The 26,422-nt window shown below is 37.4% G+C and overlaps 1 protein-coding gene across 1 annotated transcript; it reads right to left on the bottom strand.

Annotated features, from left to right (window-relative positions):
- Window positions 1-3,252: 3,252 nt before the first annotated feature.
- LOC145674048 (uncharacterized) lies at window positions 3,253-3,783 on the bottom strand. Its single transcript, XM_081743874.1, has one exon. It carries the CDS (start codon window positions 3,781-3,783, stop codon window positions 3,253-3,255), a length of 531 nt encoding a protein of 176 aa, XP_081600000.1.
- Window positions 3,784-26,422: the final 22,639 nt, after the last annotated feature.

Raw genomic sequence — 26,422 nt, 5'->3', positions numbered from 1 at the left:
GAAAAAAGAAAAAAAAACTGATCATACATGAATTAGATACTCCAACCGGAAGTAGGCTCAAATGTTGCAAGCGGTGCAAGATATTGAAAAAATAATCGACAAAATTTCCCCATTATAGTATCCTTTGCAGATTTTTATCACGACGCCTTTAACTTTTGTCTGTAAAGAGACAGATACAGATGTTGTGAGGAATGATGAAGAGATTCATGCCTATATGTGAATAATGCGCTATGTAGAGAGCGCAGGTCAGCTAGTCTCTTGTTAATATGTTACAAGTGTTCCCCTCGGAGCAAAAGATGTTTTGAGAAATTCTTAAAGTTAATTCATATCTCAAAACCTCCGCTATCTTTCGACAAGACGTCAGGTGCCAATAGTTGGCAATTAGGATGGTTAGCTTTAACCTTAAGAATTTTCCGGAATTACTAAATTTCCCACTGATGCGATATATCTAATGGTTTTACCAAAACAGATAGGGTAAACAAATACGTACAACTCTTTCCTGAATTCCTATACTTGCTTTTTCTTATTCACATCTTCTCTCAATACCCATTTATCAGGGTTGTGTTCTGACCAAGGCCATTGACCTACAACAACAAATCGTCGAGATCTATGCTTGTTTGTCTCCAGTCACAAATATGGAACTTCTGCTTCTCATATGAAAATTAGAAATAAGACGAGCTCCTTCATGGCTAAGCAGTTAGCGCACAAGACTTTGGCGTGGGAAACTCGGGTTCGATTCCAGGCAGAACTCATATGGTTCGGATTCAAAGTTAATCAGTAGGTCCCGTCTCATGTAGCATCGCTGCTGAACGGGACGTTAAACTCAAAAGCAACTCAACGAGAGAATTAAGAAATATAACAAAACGGTATTTTGCGTGCCAAAGATGAGCACGTAAATTTATCATCATCATAGTGTAACATTGCTTCAGTGCGGCCAACTTTCAAGACAGGCAGGTGGCCAATTTACAGAGTAATCAGTAAAAAATGCAGGTTCAAGACGAAAATGCAGGTTCAATAAAACATACAGGTAGAGTTCCTTGTCATGATAAGGAACTTCAAAGCAATTAAGTATTTAAATGGAACCCGATTACATATGAATATATTTTAGTACAATGTATTTTTTCTAACTTAAGGAAATCAATACTTGAAAGAAAAAATGTTAAAATAATTAATGCTCACAACATTAACCCTAGAAATACCATGGGGTGATAAATTTTCCCCCGAGTTCTTTTTATTTAGTTTATATGAATTCGTATGTATTCATGTTATCGTTGTCAGCAAGAAACACTACATAATTTGTTAAATAAAGTTTGCTTGAAGCAATCGGTGGTGTAGTGGTAAAGTGCTAGACTCCCACCTGGAAAATCTCGGCTCGATTCCCGATCAGGTAATAAGATTTTTCGTATAAAATAATGGTTGCAAGCATACTCATCTTCTATTGGAGAACTTACAAGGTATCACTGGTGATATTTCGAGTAAACAGTGTGTGCTTTCTACATCATACACTGCAATGATAAGTATGTTTCATATTTATATTCGTCCATCCTCTTTCTCCCTTCACGTTTACTTATCATGTCTTTGCATCTTTCAATTTTCCCCTATCTCTCTCATGTGCGTATGGGTATTCCAAAGTTAAAACGGAGCAAGAGCCCGATATATCAGGTGTGGAAGATCTAATTAACTGGAAACTTCGGCGTCGTGCTTTTCGTCCTCTGGGGATAACATCTCCAGTCCTGGTCACCTCTGACAGAAATACTGTTTAAACACAAGGGAGTAAGAGAAACATTTTTTTATCTTCTGCGTTACCGAGTCTCAGTCGAATTACCGGGTCACTACGGGCTTTAATTCTCGACCCAATGCTGGTCTCTAACCTAACCAAAATTATCCGACTGACGCGATGACCCGTTTTTGCTCTAGCCTGTTCATTCTATCTGTGCGAATTACGTTATATCCGCAAGAGATGAAATCGATGGTGGATGTTCGGAACAGATAGATCTTCGAAAAATACTAGAAAATGGTAATCTCTTTGCTATTTGAAAACAAAATTTTATTTTTACTAGTTCGGCACAAAATTTGTTTTCATCCTATAATTCAATGGGTTTTATTCCGATTGAAATTTGAAACATGCTACATCTATAAGGAACATCCAATTTTCCATTCTAACATTTGTAAGTTTTCACTACTATACAGTTTAGACTTTTAATATAGGGTTTTTCTGATGGAAATTTAGCAGTAAAATAGCACTCATTCAATTTTCTCTTTGTTTCTTTCTTTCTCTTTTTGTTTTGTGTCTTTTTCTGTTCAGTTTGCATTAGTAGTCTGAAATGGAGGATATGACCTACGCTATCTATTGGGTTTATTGGAATGTATTTTGGATTAGTATTTCCATTTATCACTACCGAATTTGCAATCGAACCAAGCGGAAAGAAAGCATGTGTTTAATTTATGACAATATCCTAGATGTGCCTCGGAGATGTACAGTTCTACTGCATATTGAGTATGTTATCCTTTATGAAAGTGACTTAACGAATGTTTAAAGCATCCTCTATATATTCGAATAGTTCTGAAAAAAAAATATGTAAAAACAAACGTTATTTCTATAGTTCTTTTGGATTTCTGGAAACGGAACTTTATAATATTAGGATTTTTTCTTACTACGTTTGAATTCCACATTTTTATCTGTTCTCACTTTTCGTTTCTTTCTCCCCCTCTTTCCTCTTCTCTCTCTCTCTCTCTATCTCTTTCTCTGTGCATCATTTCTGAATCTCTGTATAATAGACATTGATTGGTTTCAATTTTTATTGTGTGTTTCAGTTTTCCGCTACATTAACTTATGAATCTCGTTTCGTCTATTTTTTGTTATTTCATTTTATCGAAACTAATACAGTTTCGGTATTGGAATTTAGAAATGAAATTAGAATAGCGCCCATGTTGTTAGCTAATTTTAGTATGGGAGAGAGGAAAGGAGGAGAGAGAGGGGTATCTTTACCTGACACGATTATGGGATAAGAAAGTGTATATTGGGTGGCCTAGCTGCACAGCGTTACTTGTCGCAATTTTTTTATGCGGAGTGTACAGTAGCCATTTTACTGTTACTACTTTTGCTATTACTAAGAACAATAATAATTATTATTTCAACATTAATATGTGTGTGATCAAAATGTAGTAAACTCTTACCTTTCTTGTTTATGCGCTATTATCATCACTCTAAATTTCTGAACAATCTGTTACTTGTACACATATTTCAGTCCTTTAATCAAAAATAGATTGAAAGGTTTCGTAGCCTTGTTCAATGCATTCCACATAGTTTATCCACTTTTCGGGCGTCACTTGAATACAGGACTCCTTAAAAGGCTGTATTATTTTCCCCACTCTCCGTTTCCTTAAATTTTGAGACGAAACCCTACCCTTCAGTTCTGACCACGCCGTTTGGATGGTGTTGAGGTCGCAATTGTAGGGTGGTGAACGTAGCATAATATCCTCATATCTTGCAGGCAGTTCTTCCACCGTATATTTCTTTTTTCTGTCGATTACTTCAAGGTAAACAGGAATTATAGGAACAGGATTAGGAGTAGCAATATTATGTAAAGTCATATAGTTAAGAAATTGACTTTTTCTTTCAGAAGAGGTTGGTTTTGGATTGAGAACATGATTGTGATACGAGGCATTGTCCACAACAATTACAGATGGTGTCTCGAGGCGTTTTAATAGTTTCTCCTCTAACCAATCCTCAAAGATACCTGTATTCATGCTACCATGGTTGTCTGCTGGAGCATCAGCCATTGTTTTGTGAGTTACTAGAAGCGCATTGTCAATAAAAACTCAACACTTACTGCAATGTAAAATAACATATCTGACATCTTTATTCCCAGGACTCGTTGCAGCACATTTGCCCGAATCGTCTCTTTAGTTCTTCGTCCGACAGGAGTTACTGTCAAACTACGTTTCATCGAGGTACACAACTGCATAATCCTGAGCACGAAGATTATTGATACTACTATGCAGATATCTGTATCAACATGCAATTACATGTGGTGATTCACTACGGATACATTTTTTCACCGAAGATTTATATTTAAAATCCATGCTTCGTAGCAGATAATAAACTGTAGTGTGTTGGTATAGAAACTTGTATTATGTGTCAGCTGTCTTAAGTCTTATTGCTTCAATTAGCGCTTCCGTTGTGGGAGATTTTCCTTCCTTATAAAATTCAAAATTATTCGTCGCAAAAAATAACAAGTAAAATCGTCAATTTTGTCGAATTGAAGCTTTTGTTTTACAATTTTGTTTTTAGTTGGTGTCCGATAATTTTTCACATCAATTTTCATAGAAATTCTTTTTAGAGTACTAATGCTAACACCAGTTGCCAGCGTTAAAAACTTATTTAAGTTTCTGGAACTTATGACCACCATTATCGATGATACTTCGTACAAAAAATCATATTTTTCTCTAATACCACCGTTTGCTTACGCAAATTAGCTCCCCTCCCAGCTACAACGTTATCTTCTTTCGTCGCAGTTCTTGGCGAAGAAAGCCCGGGCTTCGGATTTTCATCCAAATGTTGCTCGTTACGAGTGTTATTGTCGGAAAAAAACATTGACATTGTTTCGAATTATAACCGAACACACTCACACAAAGATTGATTCAAAACTAAAAGAAATCTAGAGAAAAGAGGACATTTGACAATCACTTTTCATGCTTTAACCGAGGATCGCCTCTTGTTTTCTTAGAGCTATGGCCTGCTGACAAGGGTCAGAGCCCTGTGAATGATCTGTGAATAAGTGGAAGCAGAATTCTCTTAATCTGAAACCATGTATATATTAGATTGATTCATAAATTGTGGCGTTAATTTTCAGTTTTTCTTCCGAAACGTCAGTGCTGATGGCAATGCTGCGAAATATGACCTTGTTATGATTAGAACTATTTGTTGCTAGCCTAATTACTTTTTGTTTATCAGGGCCTAATTTATGGCGTTTCAAGTTGAAAAGAAGCTTGACATCAAAAATGTTTTGTGCAAGTTCAACAAAGATTGTAGTGTCACAGAGACATCCAAACAAATCTATGTAGTATGTGAAGAGGATGATATTGGTGCAAGGAACTCCCAGATATGGTTTGACAGATTCGAAATTTAAAATTTTGACCTCAGCAATGTTACACTTTTTGGTGGCCTATCCTTCTCGATAAAAGTCATTTAAACGATTTGAATTATCGTGATACATGTCAAAACACTCGATAATTAGCCAAGACGATGAGCAATATCACGCAACTCTTGTGCAACACTTTAAACTTATGGAGAATGTTCAGGAACTAGATTTGTGAATGCCTCATTCACTTAGGGGTTAGTGCAAACAAGAACTTGCACAATGCCACGTGTTGTTCTTTGCTTATCCGCCATAATGAATCATGTCATCGAAATAAGCCCTTTCTTACACGTGTTGCTACCGGAGATGCGGAATTGATTTTGTACGTAAAATATAAGAAGAGAAAGGAAGGAGTCGGCCTAAAAAGAAATGTAAAGCCACATCTCAAACATAATTTGTATGCTAAGAGACGAAGTTATGTGTCTGGCGAGGTATGAAAGGGGCATTCTACAGTGAACTTTTATCTAGTAATCATACAATCATTGCTCATGTATAGTGTGATCATCTTCAAAGTACTCATGCAACAACAAAAAACATGAATAAATAATCAACGTAGACACAAAGAAGGACCAAATCAACAAATGATGGTTGTTATGTGTACCACATCAACATAGGAGGACCACATGTGGCACATATGAAACCATCAGTTAGTAGCTTCGTTGGATGTATTTTTTCTTATGTTGCAGGTGTAGGTCCTTCAGAATATCATCTTCTGCGATCCCTGTTAAATGGACTTGGTGGTACATTCTTTTAAAAATTATGTGCTGCTGCAAACGATTAATGATACACTCTCTGCATCTCATTTTTTTCACAAATGCATGGAACAAATGCCTAAACGTTGGTAACAGATAGTGGGCAATGCAAAGATATACACTAGTGATCCCTATCTGATTAGTTCAAAACTCAAACAAGAAAGATATTCGTTCGTTCAAATGTAACGACCTAATGAATCAACCTAATATAACACATATTTTATCTCTTAAAGGAACGCACAAGCCGTGCACTAAATTTAAAGATGTATTTTACTTCTTTTTCTAACTTGACAGGCCGGAAGTTTGCAAGTTGCCTACAGAAGGTTTGTTTTTTGAAAGTCGATATCACTGAAACTATAGACGCACATTTTTTAATTGGAAATGAAATGAAATTTCGATTCTGGAATGAAAATTGACACACTTCTGGTGGCATAAACCCATGGTCCAACGAATGTGACAGTGATCATCATTATAAATATTCTGCCCTTATTGGCAGGTCAGTTGCTGCAACTAAGAACCTTAAATGCTCCACAGTCTTCCGCTAATCTCTTCGTCTTCACTTAAGATGTTTCTGTTTTGACATAGTGTATTAATTGTAGTCTCCTTCCCCCTCCCTCACTTTCCTGCCACCATACTCTAAGACGTCCTTCATGATATAATTCCTTCTTAACCAATGTACCAATCAGTTTCCCTTCCTCTTCTTAATAATATTTAAATTTGTTCCTTTCCCCCACCATTTCTAACAACCTGTCATTCGTTTTCTGCTCAACCCAACGATTTCCCTCCATTTTCCTCAATACCGACATTTCGAAAGTTTCCAGTCGATTTTCATTTTTTGCGTAATGTCTAGGTTTCTGACCTATATAGTACAATACTGCACACGAAGTATTTTATAACTCCATTTCTTAACTCTTTATTCAAGGTCTCAGAAAATAGTATTATTTTTTGTCCAAAAAGTTTTGTTTTTCGCCATTCCTATCCTTGCTTTTATTTCACTTTCACATTTTCTACCACTAATAATAATACTACCAGGGTATGGAAAACTAGTCACCTGCTCTATTTTCTCTCCTCCTACTTCTATATTTGACACTGAGACTTTTGTTATAATTAACATAGCTTTTGTACTTCTAACATTTATTTTCATCCCATATTCTCTACAGCCCATCCTCAGGTTTTCTAACATCATATTGATTTATCTTAAGATTCTGTAACAAACGCCATGTCATCTACAAACCGTCTACACCTAATCACTCTACCTCCTACTGAAATCTCGTCTTAATTTTGTAGGCTCTCGTTCACTATTTTTTCTAGATAGGTAATAAAGTGGAGATACATTATCCCTGTCAAATTGCCCTTCCAATGGGACAGTAGCATGTCAATATTTGTTCCGAGTATCTACTTAATAGCATGTTATTCAAGAAAATAGTTCACAGAAGGGGTTTACAAACATATCCCTACATTTTAACCATGAAAGATCTGCACAAAACTATGTTTTCTTTCTTTCTTTTCAGAAAATTTGTTCGGTTGGCTGGTTGATTGATTTAAACTTGATCATCCTATTGGAGTTACAACTTAATGTGGGATACGGACTGTACAAGCTCCGATCGGGAATCGAACCCGCTCTTCCGCACCGTAATTGCGTAAAGTTAACATAAACCATCATTGATTTCGGTATTTTTTTACTGTTTCAAATAGAACCTACATAAAATTTTCTACGCACATTGCAAAGTAAGGTTTCAACTTATACGCTTCAAGAGGCCTCCAACCTCCTCGGACTTCTATGATTACGCCATAATGGAAATGTTTACACTATGCATAACAATTGTTTTGGGGACCTATGGTGATATTTCTGTTATTCTACAAAAAAGTTGCACTTCTTCGAGTCTTCCGCTTGTAGACCACTATCAACTGTTGGCGAGATGCAACCAGAGGCTGATTTGGGGCCGATGCCCGGGGTCCCGCACAGAGAAGGGCTCCACACATAAATTAAAGTATATACAATATTGCATTTTAAATTTTTTTTTAAAGAAAATATTTGAGAAAATGACAAAAAAGTTTTCTTATTTTGTACACGTATATTAGCCAACAAGTATAAAATGTATCAGAAACTTAATAAGTGTGCTCGAAATAATATGAACTAATAATCCTAGATGGTACTGTTTTTTAATTTTTTTTTTAAATTTTGCACACTGAAACTGTACAGCAATAATTTGATAAGCTAACAAAGAGTTTATAGATCAATATTCTAAGCCAGCAGTTTGTTCTTATGTATTACATAGTATGCATTTGTAGAATGTTTTATTGAGATTTATAACAGAAGGGTCAGCCTGTTTAGCTTTAATATTTTAGTAAACATCTACCATACGAAACGTAAGTGCGAGGAGAAAATTTCCAAATACTGTGTTCTTTAGTGGTGTATAATTATCTTTAATCTGATCTAAAGGGAGGCAATAATGACGTGAAGTAGGATTACAACAAGAAGATCTTTTGGTTGGAAATGAACTTAAGTGTGACAAGCAAGCACTTGAAAGTGTTTTTGAAAACAACCGCGCCAACAGCGGGAGAAGTCCCGCAATTGAAACCATTTTCAAGACTGTCACAAAAAAAAAAAAAAAAAGGAAAGCAGACGAAGCGAGGACGAGGACCAAGAGCTTTCTGCAGAAGACTGTTTCAAAATAGAACACTTCTTTGTTGGTATGATCCGTCGAAGTTCTAAACACACATTTCATTTTCCATACCAGGTTAAAAATTTGACTGACATGAGCGACGAAGACCTTAAGTGCTGCAAAAACTTAGAACAAACATTAAGTGCTGGAGAAAAAATTGACACAGATGGACTGGAACTGTGTGAAGAATTGAAGATAATCTCACGAGACTTTGATGGAGAAAAGGACCTACTGCCAGTGCTTAAATATATAAGTGAAAATAAATTGGAGGAAATATACCCTAATGTAGAATTTTCTTTTCCAATATTATGTACAGTACCGGCTACCGTTCAATCAAAAAGAGGAGCTTTTCAAGACTAAAATTCATAGAAACATATCTCAGGAGCGCCATGTCGCAACAGAGACTGACCATTGAGACTGACCATTGGACACCCTTCTCTCCATTGAAAACGACGTGGCTTCTACTTAGGACTATAGTGTTTTGATAGAAGAATTCAGTCAACTGAAAAGCTGCAAAGCTGTTTATAAGGTAAGCTTCTAGTTTCCTGTGTTTTATTTTAGAGCAGTACGTACTTCAATTCATCCAACTACAACAACAGTTGGTTTTTGCACAGAAGCTTACAAAATATGATTGTGCAAGTGTTCCCAATCCAAATAGTAGGACCGCACGACGCCAACTCGCCCAGGGCCCCGCAAGAACAAAGGCCGCCTCTGGATGCAACATGCATAGTTCATGAAGTAATATCAACCATTTTTGCATGGGGCAAATTAATATACTTTACGCAACGCCCAATTTCTTCGAGGTCAGTTTTATGTTCATATTTATTTGTACTTAACTTTCATTCAATAATTTCCATAGAACTTACTACCCTTGAAAAATTACCCGTGTCAAGTTAGACCAACCACAAACATTAAAACGACCGGAACATATTTCAAAATAATGGGCTAATTATGGTCTAATTAGTTGCTCTAATCACAATTTTAGTGCTGCTACTGTTTAGAGGGAAATCGGAATCAAAATGGGCGAGTCTAGCTTGATATCAAGCTAGAACCCCCCATACGGTTACAATGGTCGGATCGAAAAAAAACAATCCCCAGAATTATGGGCTATTTATGGGCTAATTAGTTGCTCCAACCCCAATTTTTGGACTCCTACTGTTTAGAGGGAAATCGGAATCAAAATGGGCGAGTCTAGCTTGATGTCAAGCTAGAACCCCCCATAGGGGTACAACGGTTGGATCAAAACAATTCAAGCCCCAGACTTATGGGCTAATTAGTTGCTTTAATCCGAATTTTGGGCTCCTACTGTTTAGAGGGAAATCGGAATCAAAATGGGCGAGTCTCGCCTGAGATCAAGCTAGAACCCCCCCATATAGTTACAATGGTCGGATCGAAAAATTCAATCCCCAGAATTATAGGCTATTTATGGGCTAATTAGTTGCTCTAATCCAATTTTTGGACTCCTACTGTTTAGCGGGAAATCGGAATTAAAATGGGCGAGTCTAGCTTGATGTCAAGCTAGAACCCCCCATAGGGGTACAACGGTTGGGTCAAAAAAATTCAAGCCCCAGAATTATGGGCTAATTAGTTGCTCTAATCCCTATTTTTGGGCTCCTACTCTTTAGCGGGAAATTGGAATTAAAATGGGTGAGTCTAGCTTGATGTCAAGATAGAACCCCCCATACGGTTACAATGGTCGGATCGAGAAATTTAAACCATTTAGCTATTTATGGGCTAATTAGTTGCTCTAATCCAATTTTTGGACTCCTACTGTACTGTGTCAAAGTGGGCGAGTCTAGCTTGATGGCAAGATAGAACCCCCCATACGGTTAAAATGGTCGGATCGAAAAAATTCAAACGCCAGAGATATGGGCTATTTATGGGCAATTAGTTGCTCTGATCCCAATTTTTGGACTCTTACTGTTTATCAGCAAATCGGAATTAAAATGGGCGAGTCTAGCTTGATGTCACAATGGTCGTATCGAAAAAATTCAAACCTCAGAATTATGATCTATTTATGAGCTAATTGCTCTAATTCCAATTTTTGGACTGTTAGCTTTTAGCAAGAATTCTTTATCAAATTTTGGGAATATGCTTAACTTCTAGCTATGAACTTGGCGCTATAATACTCCGATCGAACGAATTCAAATGTCAGAATTATGGATTACTTGTTTGCTAATTAATTTTTCTAATGTCGATTTTTGTTCTTCTATCGGTAGCAAGAAATCTCATGGAAGATTAGTATTGACTTTTAGATAACGTGGGATGTGAATTTCAAAGTTGTTGTGAGAAAACATCGTTGTTTATTAACTGAAAATTGATTTATTTTCATTCTCTGCATATATACTAGTAAATCCATGAATTCTCTGTTCACGTGTTTATTTTCATTATGTTTGGAAGTAAGTAGTCTATATATAGAATTCATATAGTGTATCGTATTATTTTTTAAATAATTTTATTGTTTAAAGGAAATGCCCCTTCGCCGTTGCTGGGGACCGCAGTGCCACAGAGGTAAAGCGTTTACCTCTTGTGGGTGTGATCCCTGGTTCGATCCCAGTTCATGCCAAGTCGTCTTTCTGTTTACGCACACCGTGTAGTTTGGTTTTGTCAGGGTTCTCCCGTTTCCTTCCACTTTTTTCATTCCACCATTTCATTCATTTCTTATTATCACCGTCTCCCTTAGCCTCGGTGAATAATAGTGGGACATTAAATTAGATATTTTATTCCTTCCCTGTACCTGCATTTATTTTCATTTGTGGAGCTTTTACTTTTCCAGCATACTTCACAAAAGTTATACGATTCAACAATACTTAATTGTTGGTAGATTTATTACAACCAGTTTTAATTTTTGTAAGAATTAATTATCTAGTTATATATTATATGAAATTATTTACTTAGATACATTATTTACTGATCTACTTCTATGCATTTCTATGCAAATTACTTCTTAATACAATAGATACTAAGTTTTCAGTTCATACTTCCAAATAATGAAACTATACACAGTCAAATCTCTTTTGTATGTACAAAAATTATACAATACACGTCAAAAAAGGAGGCAAAAATAAGTTGTAAAAATGGTAAAATATAAGCTTTAAAACACCCAAAGATAAAAAAAAAAATTAAATATGTTAGGAACCTTTATCAATTTTCTGTATAACGTTGGTAATTTTTCTAATGTATGTTGAATGGATGTTTTATAATTATTTTGTATACTTTTTTTATCAAACCAGTGAAGACGATATACGGGAAACAAAGGTCCGTCGAATTTTATTGTAGCTCTTCATTACCACAATAGAAGAGAATTACGTAATCAGCTACAATGAAGGTAGTTCTAATTAGAACATAAATAGCCCATGATTCTGGCTTTGGATTTTTTTGATCGGACCATTGTAACCGTATGGGAGTTGGGGTTGTAGCTTTACGACAAACTAGACTCGCCCTTTTTGATTCCGATTTCCCGCTAAATGTTGGGAGCCCAAAAATGGGATTAGAGCAACTAATTAACCTATAAATAGCCCATAATTCTGGCGTTCGATTTTTTTCAATCGGACCATTCTAACCGTATGGAAGGTTCTAGCTTGACGTCAAGCTAGGATCGCCCATTTTGATTCCGATTTCGCGCTAAATATTTGGAGCCCAAAAATTGGAATTAGACGTACTAATTAACCCATAAATAGTCCATAATTCTGGCGTTTGAATTTTTCGATCGGACCATTGTAACCGTGTGTGGGTTCTAGCTTGATGTCGAGCTAGACTCGTCATTTTGATCCGATTTCCCGCTAAACGTTAGGAGCCCAAAAATTGGGACTAGCGCAACTAATTAGTCCATAAATAGCCCATTATTTTGAGATATGTTCCGGTTGTTTTGGTGCTGGTTGTTGGTCTAACGTGACACGGGTTGGAGAATTACATGTCTAATTGTAACATTATTATCTTAACGAGGTATTTTCAGAAAGTACTTCTAGGACTTGCTTTGAAAATTTCAAACCACCTTTCCTATCGCTATAATTCTTTCGCGCTGTGGAAGTTCAAAAGTTTAGTTCTACAACATATATTGTGCTTGTAGCTCCAACAAAAGCCCTTTCCAGAGTTCCTGAGCGTACATTTTTTTTCTAATGCTCAAACGATTAAATTAAATATTCATTCACCCTCTGGAGAACTATATGGATAAATAAACACACGCATATTTATATACAGACAAATTCGTCTTAAAGTATTTATCATCTTGCAAGCGATATGCAGTTACTGTGCCAAATATCAGGATATATGAATTGCTGCGGGACGGGCTTAACATCATTTGTCAGCTGACGCTAGCTAATAGATTTTTTTAAATGTTGAAATTCTTATGATCAATATTTTCTAGCGAATATGGGTTATTTTTTTCAAAACTGTTTAGAGTTTACAATTTCATTTCGGTAAAGGAATAAGTACTATTTGTGGTCAAAGCACAATCGAAAGAAACACGAAGAAAGTGGTTTAGTCCCTTTCGTTTTGAAAATTTCAATGCCCTGGATGCTTTTCACAATGAGAAGACCAATTACGTTAAAATGGATAATATTCTTGCAAAATTTGAACAAAATCGGCTAGAAAGAGGTCATGATATCACCAAGAACCTAAACGTCCATCAATAAACAGGACTACTGCTTAGGAAAAAGTTAGCTTCCGAAAGAAGCTCGACGTTTGGCTGCCTCATGGACTGACTTAGAGAAAATTATTCGATCGAATTTACGTCTGCGAACCCTTACTGAAACATAACGAACTCGAACAATTTCTGAACCCGTTGTTGATAACTAATGAATAGTTCATAACCTACGACAAAAATGTGCGAAGAAAAACGTTGTCGAAACGAGCTCCACGTTCTGTAGCAAAGCCCACACTACTGCCTAGGAAGCTTACATTGTGCCTGTGGTTGGATTGGAATTGAATCGAGAATTGCGGGCTTCTGCCGCAAGGCAGAACGATAGATTCGGACAATTAGCATGAGTGCACTCAGCAATTCACAAGAAACGGAAGGAACTGGTCCACAGAAACTGTATCCTAAACCACATTCACAACACCATACCTCATACATCTTCAACGAGCCGTCAGACATTGAGAAAACTGCGCTTGGAGGATTCAATGTACCCTCTATAGCATGGACCTGATGCCGTCCAACTGTAATTTGTTTCGATCTCTGCAGAATTTCCTGCATGATATTATGTTAGTTTCAAAGCAGGCCTGTGAACACCATGTTCCACGGTTCTGATTTTTTTCATTTTCTTTTGATTTTCAATTTTGGCCAACTGCTCAAGTAGACATATTTGGTTGATGAGGTTGAGCACATAACTGGATTATATTAGTTTAAGGATACTTAATAATGATGAATAGTTAAAATAGTTTGCGGCTGAAGTCTGACGCTAGCGAATGTCTTACCTTCACGCGATTGACTCGGCGAGTAACTGTATTTTTAAAAAAAGAAGTCTTTTTTATTATTGTTACTATTTAACTATTATTTCCTCATGAAATATCCATTAAATAAAATCAACTGTTCCTATGTTAAAATCCTAACCACTTATTCTCCTACACTGTGATTTCTAATGGCAATTCTTGTCCTTTTTCACCAGCTCTCCGGCGTTGCGTGGAGTAGAGGAGTGGGAGATGCAAGCGCCGTGCTATGGTTACCATGCCCTGTTGAAGCACTGCCCAAGTATGTAGCACTAGCAATTCTGCACTTCAAACAATATCATAAAAATATCTCTACTTCGATTGAATACACAGAGTTGCTAGTTTAAATCTCGCCAGTACTAGAAAACAATTGTTGTTATATTGCCATTCAATCGTTAACCATAAAATTACCCATTTTAGTACATTCCGTGGTGTCTAAATAAGTGCAAACATACATCGTTTCCCTTCGCAAGTATACAAGTATAGTTTTCTTTGAATTCAATATTTTTCGCCCACTATACCGGTCAATACTCCTAAAAGAATACTCAAAAGTCTGGTTCAATTAGTTACGTACATGTCATCAGTGCAAGTGTGAATAATTTTGAAATTAGCTTAAGGGTTACTTGACGTTCATATTATTTTGCTTTGGGTGTACTCTTGTAATAATTCTACTTAAAAAAACATTTAATAATATAGTTAACATTGGAGTGAATCTTAACTTATGATCGCGACTCACTGGCGGGTCCTGAGGAAGATTTTGATGGGTCAAGATGCATTTGTGCTATACTTAACTGTTAAACTGAGGTTAACAAAATTATATGTTTAAAAACTTTGAAGAAAATGTTAATTTTATTGTGAGCTTAACGAGCTGTGCCATATTTAGTCAAGAAATACCACTGTCACATATTCTTGCAATTTCTCATCCAACGATTAGATTTCATGAAGAAAGAAGTCTTGAGGCTCCGATGCGAATAAATCTTTAAGTGCATGTTGTTCCGGCTGGTCATGAGGGAAGCTCTTCAATGCCAAAAAATGGTCGAGATGACAGCTTCAATGGTAGGAAATTGGAGAGATGTCAGAATAATACTCTGGGTAATGAAGGATTACACATTGCAGGTCATGGAAAACTTTCACTACTTTCGTGCGACATATGCACCATGCCTGTTGACCATTGATGTATGTTTACGGACAAGTTCGCTGTGCGTTTCAATTAGTTACCTACCGTAACGTTTTGCGGTGATAGTTTCGGCTCAATGAAAAATAATGATGAATCACGCCCACCATAGAGCACTATTCCTGCAATATCAAATTACGGGGATACAGGGATGATTTTGCAAACCGTTATGGACATTGATCACAATCCTACTACTGTTCTATCCATTTCGGAATTGCTGTAGCAAATATTTTTGCGTCAGAAATTATTATCCAATATAGAAAACCTTCCCAAAACTCCACACACTCTAATAACTGTACACCTCCAATGGCGACACTTGTTGGGCAACGTCAACACAGGTTGCATTCATGGGTACAATTATTTTACCTTGCCAATGGTCCGGAATCGCCGAATAGCAATAACAGACTGTAAACTTAACTCGTCTGCAAATGTACGAAATTCTTTCTGATGTCTAATTTCATGATGCTCTTGAGGAGGTAATCAGAATATGCCATTTGTCGGTGGCTGCAAGGCTAATTCTTGAATGCAGTATTACCGCCACGAATTAGGAGTGATGAATGTATGTTGTCTTCATTCATCACTCCTAATTCAATTGCACTGCTTATCGTTTCCCTCGGGTATGTGCAGTAGGGCGGGGCAAAAAAAAAAAAAAAAAAACTAATGGATGCGAATTTAATGAAGATCGCTGCTCTTGCATGTGCTAAGCACACTTTCAGTATGATTTCTAAAAAAAAATCACATTTCTGCTGGTCGCAACTGGAATTTGATTCAGTAATTTTATTATTTTGCAATTTTCCAATTTCTCGCTAGATGCCACCACAAGTGTCAGTGTATTTTTGTAAAACAAAAGGTTTTGCGTGTAGTTGCAGAATTTCCTTACCACATATTTTAATTATAGTCTATACATATTTTCATTTTTCTCTTGTTTTGCTTAAAATAAATGTTTGTTCAATGCAACTAACGCAGTTTTATCCTACCAAATCAACCAAAGTTTCAACCAAATCTTGCATTTATATCTGTACGCCGGTATTTTTACCTTACCTTACCTTACCTTACCTTATCTTACCTTACCTTACCTTACCTTACCTTACCTTACCTTACCTTACCTTACCTTACCTTACCATACCATACCATACCATACCATACCATACCATACCATACCAAGAAACCTAACCTCTCTTGTGTCAGTTACTGTGCCAGCGAGGACTATGTATAGCATACGTACTTGCGAGCATAGCACAATTAGAGCACTTACGGGTCTGACGAAAGTTTTCGCTTTCGGAGGGTGTCTTGTTTTTTGAACTTCATCTAACATCTTTTCATCTTATTCATTGTCATTTGGGCTTCGGCCCTCGGCTCTTCCATCACGATGACAGACTTTGGCGAAGATACCGGAACTTTGAATCTCAGTCAGGATTTAGGATCACTACCTCTTAACATCGGGCCTAACGGTCGCCAGAAAACGTAACACTATTTCTCCATCTACCTACGCTGACGGCATAACTAAAGGACATCGGATACGTTCTCGATCTCTCTCTGTTGGCGAACAAACTCTCGATCCCAAAAAGCAACGAATTACTCCCAGCGTTAGCCAGACTACACCTCCAGCTGATAGCCATACTATGGATTGGACATCCACTTCAGTCGATAATCAACAGCAACCATATCCATCAGAACCTGTATACAACTTCTTACTAACAGACTATGATCCGAAGTATGACACTGTTCGTGCTGTTTTCCAGCAATTAACCAAGTATGTCCCTCGTCCTGAGATTCGTGAAATTGTTAAAACACGCCGTGGCATCATTTTGAAATCCAGTAACCCGAATTTCGCCACGGATGTTCGTAACAAGGCAACGTATGAACTTTTCGGGACGAAAGCAAAGATTTCTACTTTGCAATCGAGTTCCCACAAAACTTCTCCTCCACCACGGCGACCTACTATGCTGTCTGTAGTAATTCATGGTGTAGAACCCGATCTTACTGATGACGAAATTCTTGCTGAACTTCATAAGGAAGGGGTACCTATAAAACGCTGTATTAGGATCAAGAACAACCAGGGACCAACCTATCTCGTTCGAGTGTTAACTGATCAACAACAGTTGATTGATCAACTTCTCTCCAAGGGTACCTATATATATCGACGCCGATATAAGGTCGAGCCATCTAGCACGCCAGCACCTATGCCTGTTCGATACTAGAAGTGTCAACAGTATAACTCACACCCAACAGCAGAATGCACAAACACCATCAAATGTGGTTATTGTTCCCGCGAACATCCTATTAAAAGCTACCCAAACCTTCAAGAACCACCACGTTGTGATCGCTGTTCTGAGCGTCACCCAACATACAGCTATAAATGTAAAGCTAAGCCTCAGCCTGATCCAGCTAACCCTGAACTTGTTGTTCCTATACGTTCAGTCGATACACAAACTCCACCAGCAAATTCATTACGTCATCCAGTTACTGTAGAAGATCTACTCTGTTTTCTCACTATTTCATTACAGAACATTCATCCGTTTCTTCGCAACCATATTCTAACTCAAATAATGCACGCAGCCAAACTATTGCTTAATTTACAACTACATGCAACTTATTCGGGACCAACAGTGCATTTTCAAATCCAACCACTTGAGATTTATGTTTAATATGGATAATTCAACCTATTCACTTATATTCTTTATCATTATGAGTTACATCTTACTTTTTCTTAACATACGATCTCTGTTGACACATCAAGTACTCTTCACCCAGCTCCTTCAGGAAGAACAAATTGCCGCATTTGCACTAAATGAAACTTACCTTCCACCATATCTAACGTGTTATATACCAAAGTATCATCTACTTCGCAACGACGCTCCAACAGGCCCACGTCTCTACGGAGGCACAGCTATTGGTATCCAGCACAATCTTCCTTTTCGTGCAGTTACGGTTCCACCTGCACTTCACCTTCCCGAACACAACATCACGACGGTCTATTTTCGAGGCCGCACAGTTACCATTGTCACCATTTACCATCGTCCAGGACGAGCTATTAATTATGATTTTTTCCGCCATATTTATTTCAATTTCCGGCATTACATTATCATGATCGACCTAAATTTACATAGTCGCTCACAACGTGACAAGGACAACTTTTTAGATTTTGTTCGGAATGAAACAGGAGCTGAATCCCATAATTTACCGAAACCTACACGTCCTATCAGTAGCACTACTCCTGATGTAGTCATAACCTCATCTTCTCTCTCTCAGTCCATCCATATAACTGTGCCAGACTCCATAGGTAGCGACCATGTTCCCATCAAAGTCGAACTTCACTGTTCTCTTAGCACTCAGCCTAAGTTCTCTCCTCAGAATGTCTACTGCTACCATAGGGCAAATTGGGAGCAATATCGTTCCGACTTAGACTCTGCAGTAACTTCATTCACTATGCCTAGCACAAAATACGAACTCGATAGGACAATAACTGATCTAACTACAGCCCTTCAGGACGCAGCACAACGTTCAATTCCAACAATTGAAGTTCAGTTACATAAACCTATGCTACCTCCGCAATACTTACCATTTATTACAGCCTCACGGAGAGCTTTCCGTGAATATCTAACTACGGGCCTTGAAGCGCTTCGTCTGCATCGCCAATACTTAAGGATAACTCGTAACTATGTCGTTGCGTTTAAGAAACGTCACTGGATCGAAACTTGCAACACACTTGCTAATGAACCACATCCTACAAAATATTGGCGCAAATTTCATCAACTAACTGGTAGAGTTTCTCGTACGCCATACTCCATCGTTCATAACGACCAAGCAGTCCTTACAGATACAGATAAGGCCAATATATTTGCTTCTTATTTTCAAGGCATCTTTACCCCACTACCCGGTTGGTATACACCAGACCGCTTACAATCAGCTATCAACCGACATACCAATGCAGCTTCTACTTCCTTTCGACCATGTGCTGATCATACTTTAGAACCAAATAATCCTCTAACCATGGCAATTCACCCCGAAACTATCAGTAATGCACTTATAGGCAAACGGAATACAGCACCAGGCTTTGACGCTGTTACATATGTTCTCGTCAGACAGGCGTCTCATTCTTTTCTCCTTTTTCTTAGCAACTTTATTCTACGAACTGGATTTTTTCCGCTCGACTGGAAGTACTCCAAATTTCTTCTTTTCCCTAAACCAAAGAAACCTCCATCAGAAGTCACATCGTAACGTCCTATTCACCTCACAAATTGTCTCTGCAAAATCTTGGAACGAATCCCTGTACGTCGCATGCACGACCATCCCAACTCGGATAACCTTCTTCCAATTCACCAAGCTAGATTTAGACCACATTTTAGCACTCTAGATCAATTGTTCCGTCTCACCACAGCCATTTATAATCAGTTTAATACAGACTTTCCTTCTTGCCTTGTAACGTTTGATCTAGAAAAGGCTTTTGACAAAGTTTGGCACCCTGGTTTACTATACAAACTTCGTAATTATCTTTTACCAACCTCGTACATCCGATTCATACACTCCTTCTTAATAGGGCGACTAGCTTATATCTCGATCAATGGAACGATATCTCATCCCATCTTCTTACACTCTGGAGTACCATAAGGCTCATCTCTGTCGCTTTTATTATACTTATTGTACGTCGCCGATCTAGTCGTTCCTAATACCACCACAATAGTCCAGTTTGCGGACGACACTGCATTTTTCACAACCGCCCGCACAGTACGATCTCTTAATAAAACCATGCAAACAGCTATTGATGCATTCGTGCGTTTGTGTCATATATGGAGATTGAACATCAACTCTTCCAAAACACAAGCCATAGTTTTCTTGCCACGTAGACGCCGCTCTCGAGTCCATCGAAATCCGTATCTACTTCGCCTTCAGGTTGATCTTACGCCTGTTCCCGTGTCAACTACTATTACGTATCTCGGTGTCAGTTTTGATACTCATCTTACCTGGACTCCACATCTTACCAAACTCATAGGCCAAGCACAAAACCGACTTAATCTTCTGAAACGGCTAGTTGGCACAACTTGGGGACTACGAGCACGTACCGTAATCAATACATATAAAACATTCATGCGGAGTACGTTAACATACGCACATACAGCTTGGATATCTGCACCGTTAAAATTCTACCAAAAACTTGCTATTCTCGAGCGCCATGCTCTACGCATAGCATATCGTATAAGTCTGCCGCATCCAACGAGATTACTTTATGAGATGATCGACTTTCCGCCATTACTAAAGCATCTTGAACAACTTCGTATGCGTTATATCTGCAAACGAATTGCTCAGCACCATCCCCTGATGCTTGAAATTATCCGCTACGACCGTGACAATGTGCACCACCTCATTACGTAGATACTCCCTTCTGCATTTCATGACACTATATCATTTACAATTAGATAACGATATGCTGGACCCTGAAATCTTTGCAGTATATCGCCCGCATGTACTTTCATCTCATATCTATCCAACATACGCACAGTAAGTACCTATTAACAAGGGCCTCCTCCGTCCTCATCTGTTCCTGAATCGCCCCAGGAACAGAATATAACTTCATTCGCTTGAACTAACATAACCCAGTGATGTGACTTCCAGAACACTTCATTTCATCCATTACATTTGCAGCTTTATTTTTGAGTCCACAAAAACCTCCATGCTTTGCGTTCATGTAATATCTGGCAATGTTAACATATTCACTTATAGCACCTAAAATATTATCGTTCATGTATGTGTTTCCTTTTATATGTATGTATGTCTATGATTAATATTAATGTGATGAATAAATAAATGATAAATAAGAAACCTCTTAGACCACCTACATTTCCTTCAATTCAATCAGTCAAATTAATGCACTTACTCGAAGAAAGGGCACAACCCTTTAACCGGGATGACGGACAAAAAAATATTTTTTATGAGATGAAAATTTCACTTTGTGGAGGATCAGTTCTGGTCGACATCACCGTGTTTCTCGTCTGAGACCACAGGGGAGCCACAAGAAAATCTGAGGGAGCTTACACTGTGAAGGATCGTAAGATCGACATCACCGTGCTTTTCTCTTATTGAAAGCACAGGGGAGTCACAGCTAGCTTTATACATTCGACTTGAGAACACCCGCCTCATTAATAAACGGGTTCTTACTTTTAGTGGGAGCAGAACAATTTAATAATCATCTATACTTTCGATTTGAGGACACCCGCCTCATTAATAAACGGGTTCTCACTTTTAGTGCGTGGAGAACAATTTAATAATCGTCTACAGTTTCGATTTGAGGACACCCGCCTCATTAATAAACGGGTTCTCACTTTTAGTGGGAGCAGAACAATTTAATAATAATCTATACTTTCGATTTGAGGACACCCGCCTCATTAAAAAACGGGTTCTCACTGTGAGTGGGAATACAGCACGCTATCATCAAATATCTAAGGGGGGAACCACCTCAGGAAAACGGAATTCTCATCCCTAGTGGGTGTGAAGTATATCTCTTAATGTATTACATTCATATTTAGTTTTAAATTTTCCATACCGAGTACAACGATTTTGTGAAATTGTATGTATTTCAGTATAGCAAACTAACAGTGAGTATGGCTTCATCTTCGAGAGGACCACTGACTCGACCAGAGTCTCACCATTCTTTATTTGGTCAGCCTGAAGTATTTTCTGGAAGACAACTCCCGACGAAGGAAGAAGTAGTTAAATGCTACATGTTCTACAGAAAAATGCTACCTGAAGAGGGGAAAGAAACACTTTCTACGAGAGATATCTTAATATATGTGGCGAATGATCCTGTCAGTATCTGGAACAAAGCTAGAATTCCAGTCATTGGATATTCCAGCGTTTTGGGCCAACTTTCAAAGCTCATACGACTTGCCCAACAGCTCCAAAAATATCCACCAGCAAAGCGCACATCACTTACATTCAAAGCGGACTTCAGTAATTTCAAACAAGTATTTGATATCTGTACTTGCAAGTGTGTTAGAAACAAAATAATGGACAGACAGTTGTGTAAATGCGCCATAAAAGTACCACAAATTGAGTGGAATTTCTGGGTAGATCAGACTTCGGGTCGGAAAATGGTAATCGGTTCGATCGACAAGATTGTTTCGAGTTCACTTCAGAAGAAAGCAGGAATTTTGTGTGAATATCACAAAAGATTTTAGCGCTGATCAAAAGTATTTGCTGAAGGCTTGCATCGCAGTACAAAAGGGAAAGGACAACGCTGATGCTGCTGTTATAAAATTTTTAAAAAATTCCTTCTCCAGGTGCCCTTAATCACGCCAGGTGGTTGATGCTCGCCAATCGAACCCTTCGTTTGTTCATGAGCACAAGAAATCCATCCAAAAACCTATTGCAGCTTGTAACCTACATCGTTAGAGTGTATGCTCCAAGTTGGTTCGAGATAAAAACCCATTCCAGCTGCACTGATGGATCACGTAACTTCTATTTTATTTTAGAGAAAGTTAAAAATTTACCCGATAGTGAGATGAAGAAAGCTGCAATAAGATCTCTAAAGTTAAATTGTTATTTTGCCCACATTGAAGATATTCTTCTTGCAGCTCTTGCAGATCCAGACATTGAAGTAAGAAAAGATGCAGTAAACAAGATTGTTGTTGCAAGAACGACCAATCAAGCTGGAGTGAGAAAATTTTGTAAATCAAATATTATGATTCATCTCGAAGCAGAAAACTACTACAAGATGATTGATTGGGATGCTTCCGTCACAACGCCAAATCCACTTGTAAACTCAATGTCAGATGAAGAATTGATGGCAAAGATTGAAATAGGACCACTGGAATTTACAGGAATACAATGTCATTCACAAGCAGTTGAACGAGTCGTAAAATAAGTTTCCAGGGTTTCCACAAAAGGTTTTGGTCATAAAGCCAGACATGGAATGATTGCTTCATCCGAGGAATCAAGAAGGAAATTTGGAAATTTGGATACTAAACATGCACTATATATATTTTTAAATTGCATAACATCAAATTATTATATATTTAAAGTATACATATCAAACAAAAATTAGAGTACTACATTAGTTATTCAGTGTTACGAACTATGAGAGCCACACTATCATGAACATTCAAACTTTAGAGACTTTAGCAACAGTGATAACGCGAGAATTTGAATAAACTTTGAAATGTAAGTTACATGCAAAGTACGTATTTGCCGGACACTTTGATCATTATAAGATATTTAGAAAAAACAGGAATAAAGTTAGGGGGAATTAGAAAAAGACTTTTCTTGAAGACCTTTGTTTCGACCTTACATAAATAGCACATTCAATTACACGGTTGCTTTTTGTAAGTTATACACACACACACACACACACACATATATATATATATATATATATATATATATATATATATATATATATATATATATATATATATATAATAACATCGTTTATTACAATTATATATCTCTAACTGTTCCCCTGAGATACGAAAAAAGAAAACAGATTGATATACATCTTAATACGGTATACTTGATGGAAAATTGAAATTTGTGTGGTTTCCCTTTAATTCTATAAAATTATATCATTTTATTTATTTATTTGTAATTGTAATTACAAATTGACGCAATTCCTTAATTGTAATCATTGGTGGAAACTTTTACTATACTTATAATATCTCAGCAACGGTTTGACATATAAGAGTCTATCAACGGCATTATCACTTTTACGTTAATTTAAAACCATATATGTGTCAATGGATACAACGCTTAAGTAAACAGTTTTTCAAAATAAAATCTTTTGAAAAAGCCCATTTTCCGATCCACTGTAACTTTGTATTTGTTTGAAATTTATGATATCATGGTAAAAATATTCAATAATATGGTAGGACCTACTTTTGTTGTGCATTACCTCCTTCGTCGCACCTATATTTGCAGTGTTCTAGAGAGCTCCAAATTTTGTAAATTTGCGATATGTAGTATTTTCATAGTTGTAGTGTTGCTGATAGTCTGTAACTCTGAATAGTACAGTGTATGTGTGTGTGTTCAGAAACAACTTCAACACCTTTTGGGAGGTGATACCTGCAGTGTATGAAATAAATAATTTATATTGGCGTGGGGGAGGGGATAAAATTAAACCAACAGGGCGTAGCGTCTGAAGGTGCAATAATTCGAAATGAGACAATAATGCCTAACTCTCCCCCCACACACATACATAAATATGACTTGACATCTGTAATAAAAAATTTATTAATTCAATAATTCTACCGACAATAATTATGTATGTCTATATATTTTCTGGCATGCACATACCCGGTGGCGGATCCAGGATGTGGTCAAGGGAGGAGCTAAACCATAGTTTGCCGCTTTATCCAGTATAAAGCAGGATTGAAGCCCATTTTATCCAGTGTATACCTGAGTGTCAAGGGGGGGGATTAGCACCTATAGCCTCCCTTAAAACCACCCCTGCGACACACCGTACCTAACCTTTCTGAATGTGTTTATGTGTTGTACTCACACGTGTGCCCGCAGCTCTGTAAGGTTTATTTCCTTAACAGTGCGTCCCATTTACACTGGAGTCCCGCTAATCCAAACTAATTGGGACCGAACCCTGTTCGGATTACGTGATTGTTCAGATTAGCAGGAATAACAGTAAAATCGTGATTTGTATCGGGTGAACGGGTTTGTTGTGTTGTAATACGTAGCGTCGATATAATAAATGTCGAAAATCGATATAGCGGCGCATCAAAGATTGCCGCTAGTGTGCCACAGGCGGCAGGGTTTCGTCGAGTCGAAACAGGTATATAGAGTCGGGGTATCGAATTACCACCACGTAGCAGCGAGGACTTCATTTTCGTCCGCGCTCCTTCGATTCGTCCCGGGGAATCGCGAAGGTACCAAAACTAACTATCGCCAGTCATGTACTCCCATGCGCAATAAAAATTGTGTGTATATACTAACTCACGATTTTTCACATTTATACCATTATCCTTACGTTTGTGGATAAAATTCAGTTATTTTATCAGTTATTGCTTTAAGCAATCCATCTAAGGGGACATTTCAGAAAATATAATAAAATAATAAAAATTAAAGCAAAAAACAAAATTATGCTTGATTTTGTGTATACTGGCAATAATGATTTCTAGGGATTTTTTCAGTAGCAAATTACGATTGCGGAGGGACATTGACAATAGGCAGTGAACGAGCTGGCGGAAGGAACTGGAAAGTGGAGTAAAATATTGAATTTATTCGTTTCAACCTAGTGTCTAAATGGTTTGCCAAATATAAATTAGCTTCTGTAACCAAGATGTCGTACGAAAATATAGAAACAAAGAGAAAATCTCCTGTCTTGAGGTTAGAAGTGACATGCGCTATGGATATTAGCATTTATTTGTTAAGAAAAAGAGAACAAACAAAAAAGAGTTTCCATGGTTAGGTGGGTAGCGTGGCGGATTAGTAGTTCTTACACTATTTTGACACTAGATCGAGTCCCATCCCATCCCATTCTGTTTTTTTTACAAAACATTATAATTTTCATGTTAATAAAAGCCGAAGCAATATAATAAGGAGATAACTTATTGATATTTTGCTGTAATGACGTATTTATCCAGGATTAGAGTAGTATTGGTAATTGCTATTGTTTTCAGTTCATTCTGTTGTATAGCTTGTCTCATCCTGTTTTCTTGGAAAAAGAACAATTTTGTCTCCAACAAAGTGTGAAGGATATATACGAACCGAAAAAGACATCTTAGTACCAAACGTGATTTATCGTGATGAAATGGACTAGTTTGCCATTATTTAAAAAAAAGAAAAAACTAAAGTAAATTATTGAATTTGGCTTCTTTTTAGCTTTGAGCTAAAAAATATTTTTTTTCTTTATAAGGCAAGGTGTGTGATCATACCCACAAATTTAGCTAGGGAGTGAAAGATAATTGTTTATACAAACATTTTACAACTTTAGGTGTTTGAAACACTAACACACCTTGGTGTTGCTTAACCAACCTCCCTTTGTTCCACATACCGTATGAGCCGACATATCATTGCAGATAGCACCAATCGGCAAGAAGAACTGGAAGTTGTGTTCCTAATCTATTTTTCATGCTGTGGAGTCTATCGCCTAGCGCTCCCGTCTACACCTTGAATCATATATCTATCATTCAGTGCAGACACGTGTCCAGGTTTTCTATTCGGAGGGGGCCCAACACGAATCCTCGTAAGCACGTAATTCAAATGTTTTAAAAGTATCAACAATATCAATAATAATAATAATAATAATAATAATAATAATAA

This window comes from Thermobia domestica, chromosome 17 (assembly GCF_964235325.1).
Source record: "Thermobia domestica chromosome 17, izTheDome1.hap1.1, whole genome shotgun sequence".
Taxonomy (NCBI): domain Eukaryota; kingdom Metazoa; phylum Arthropoda; class Insecta; order Zygentoma; family Lepismatidae; genus Thermobia; species Thermobia domestica.
The sequence above is the reverse complement of the archived record's forward strand: the minus strand, read 5'-3'. Positions and strand labels throughout refer to the sequence as shown.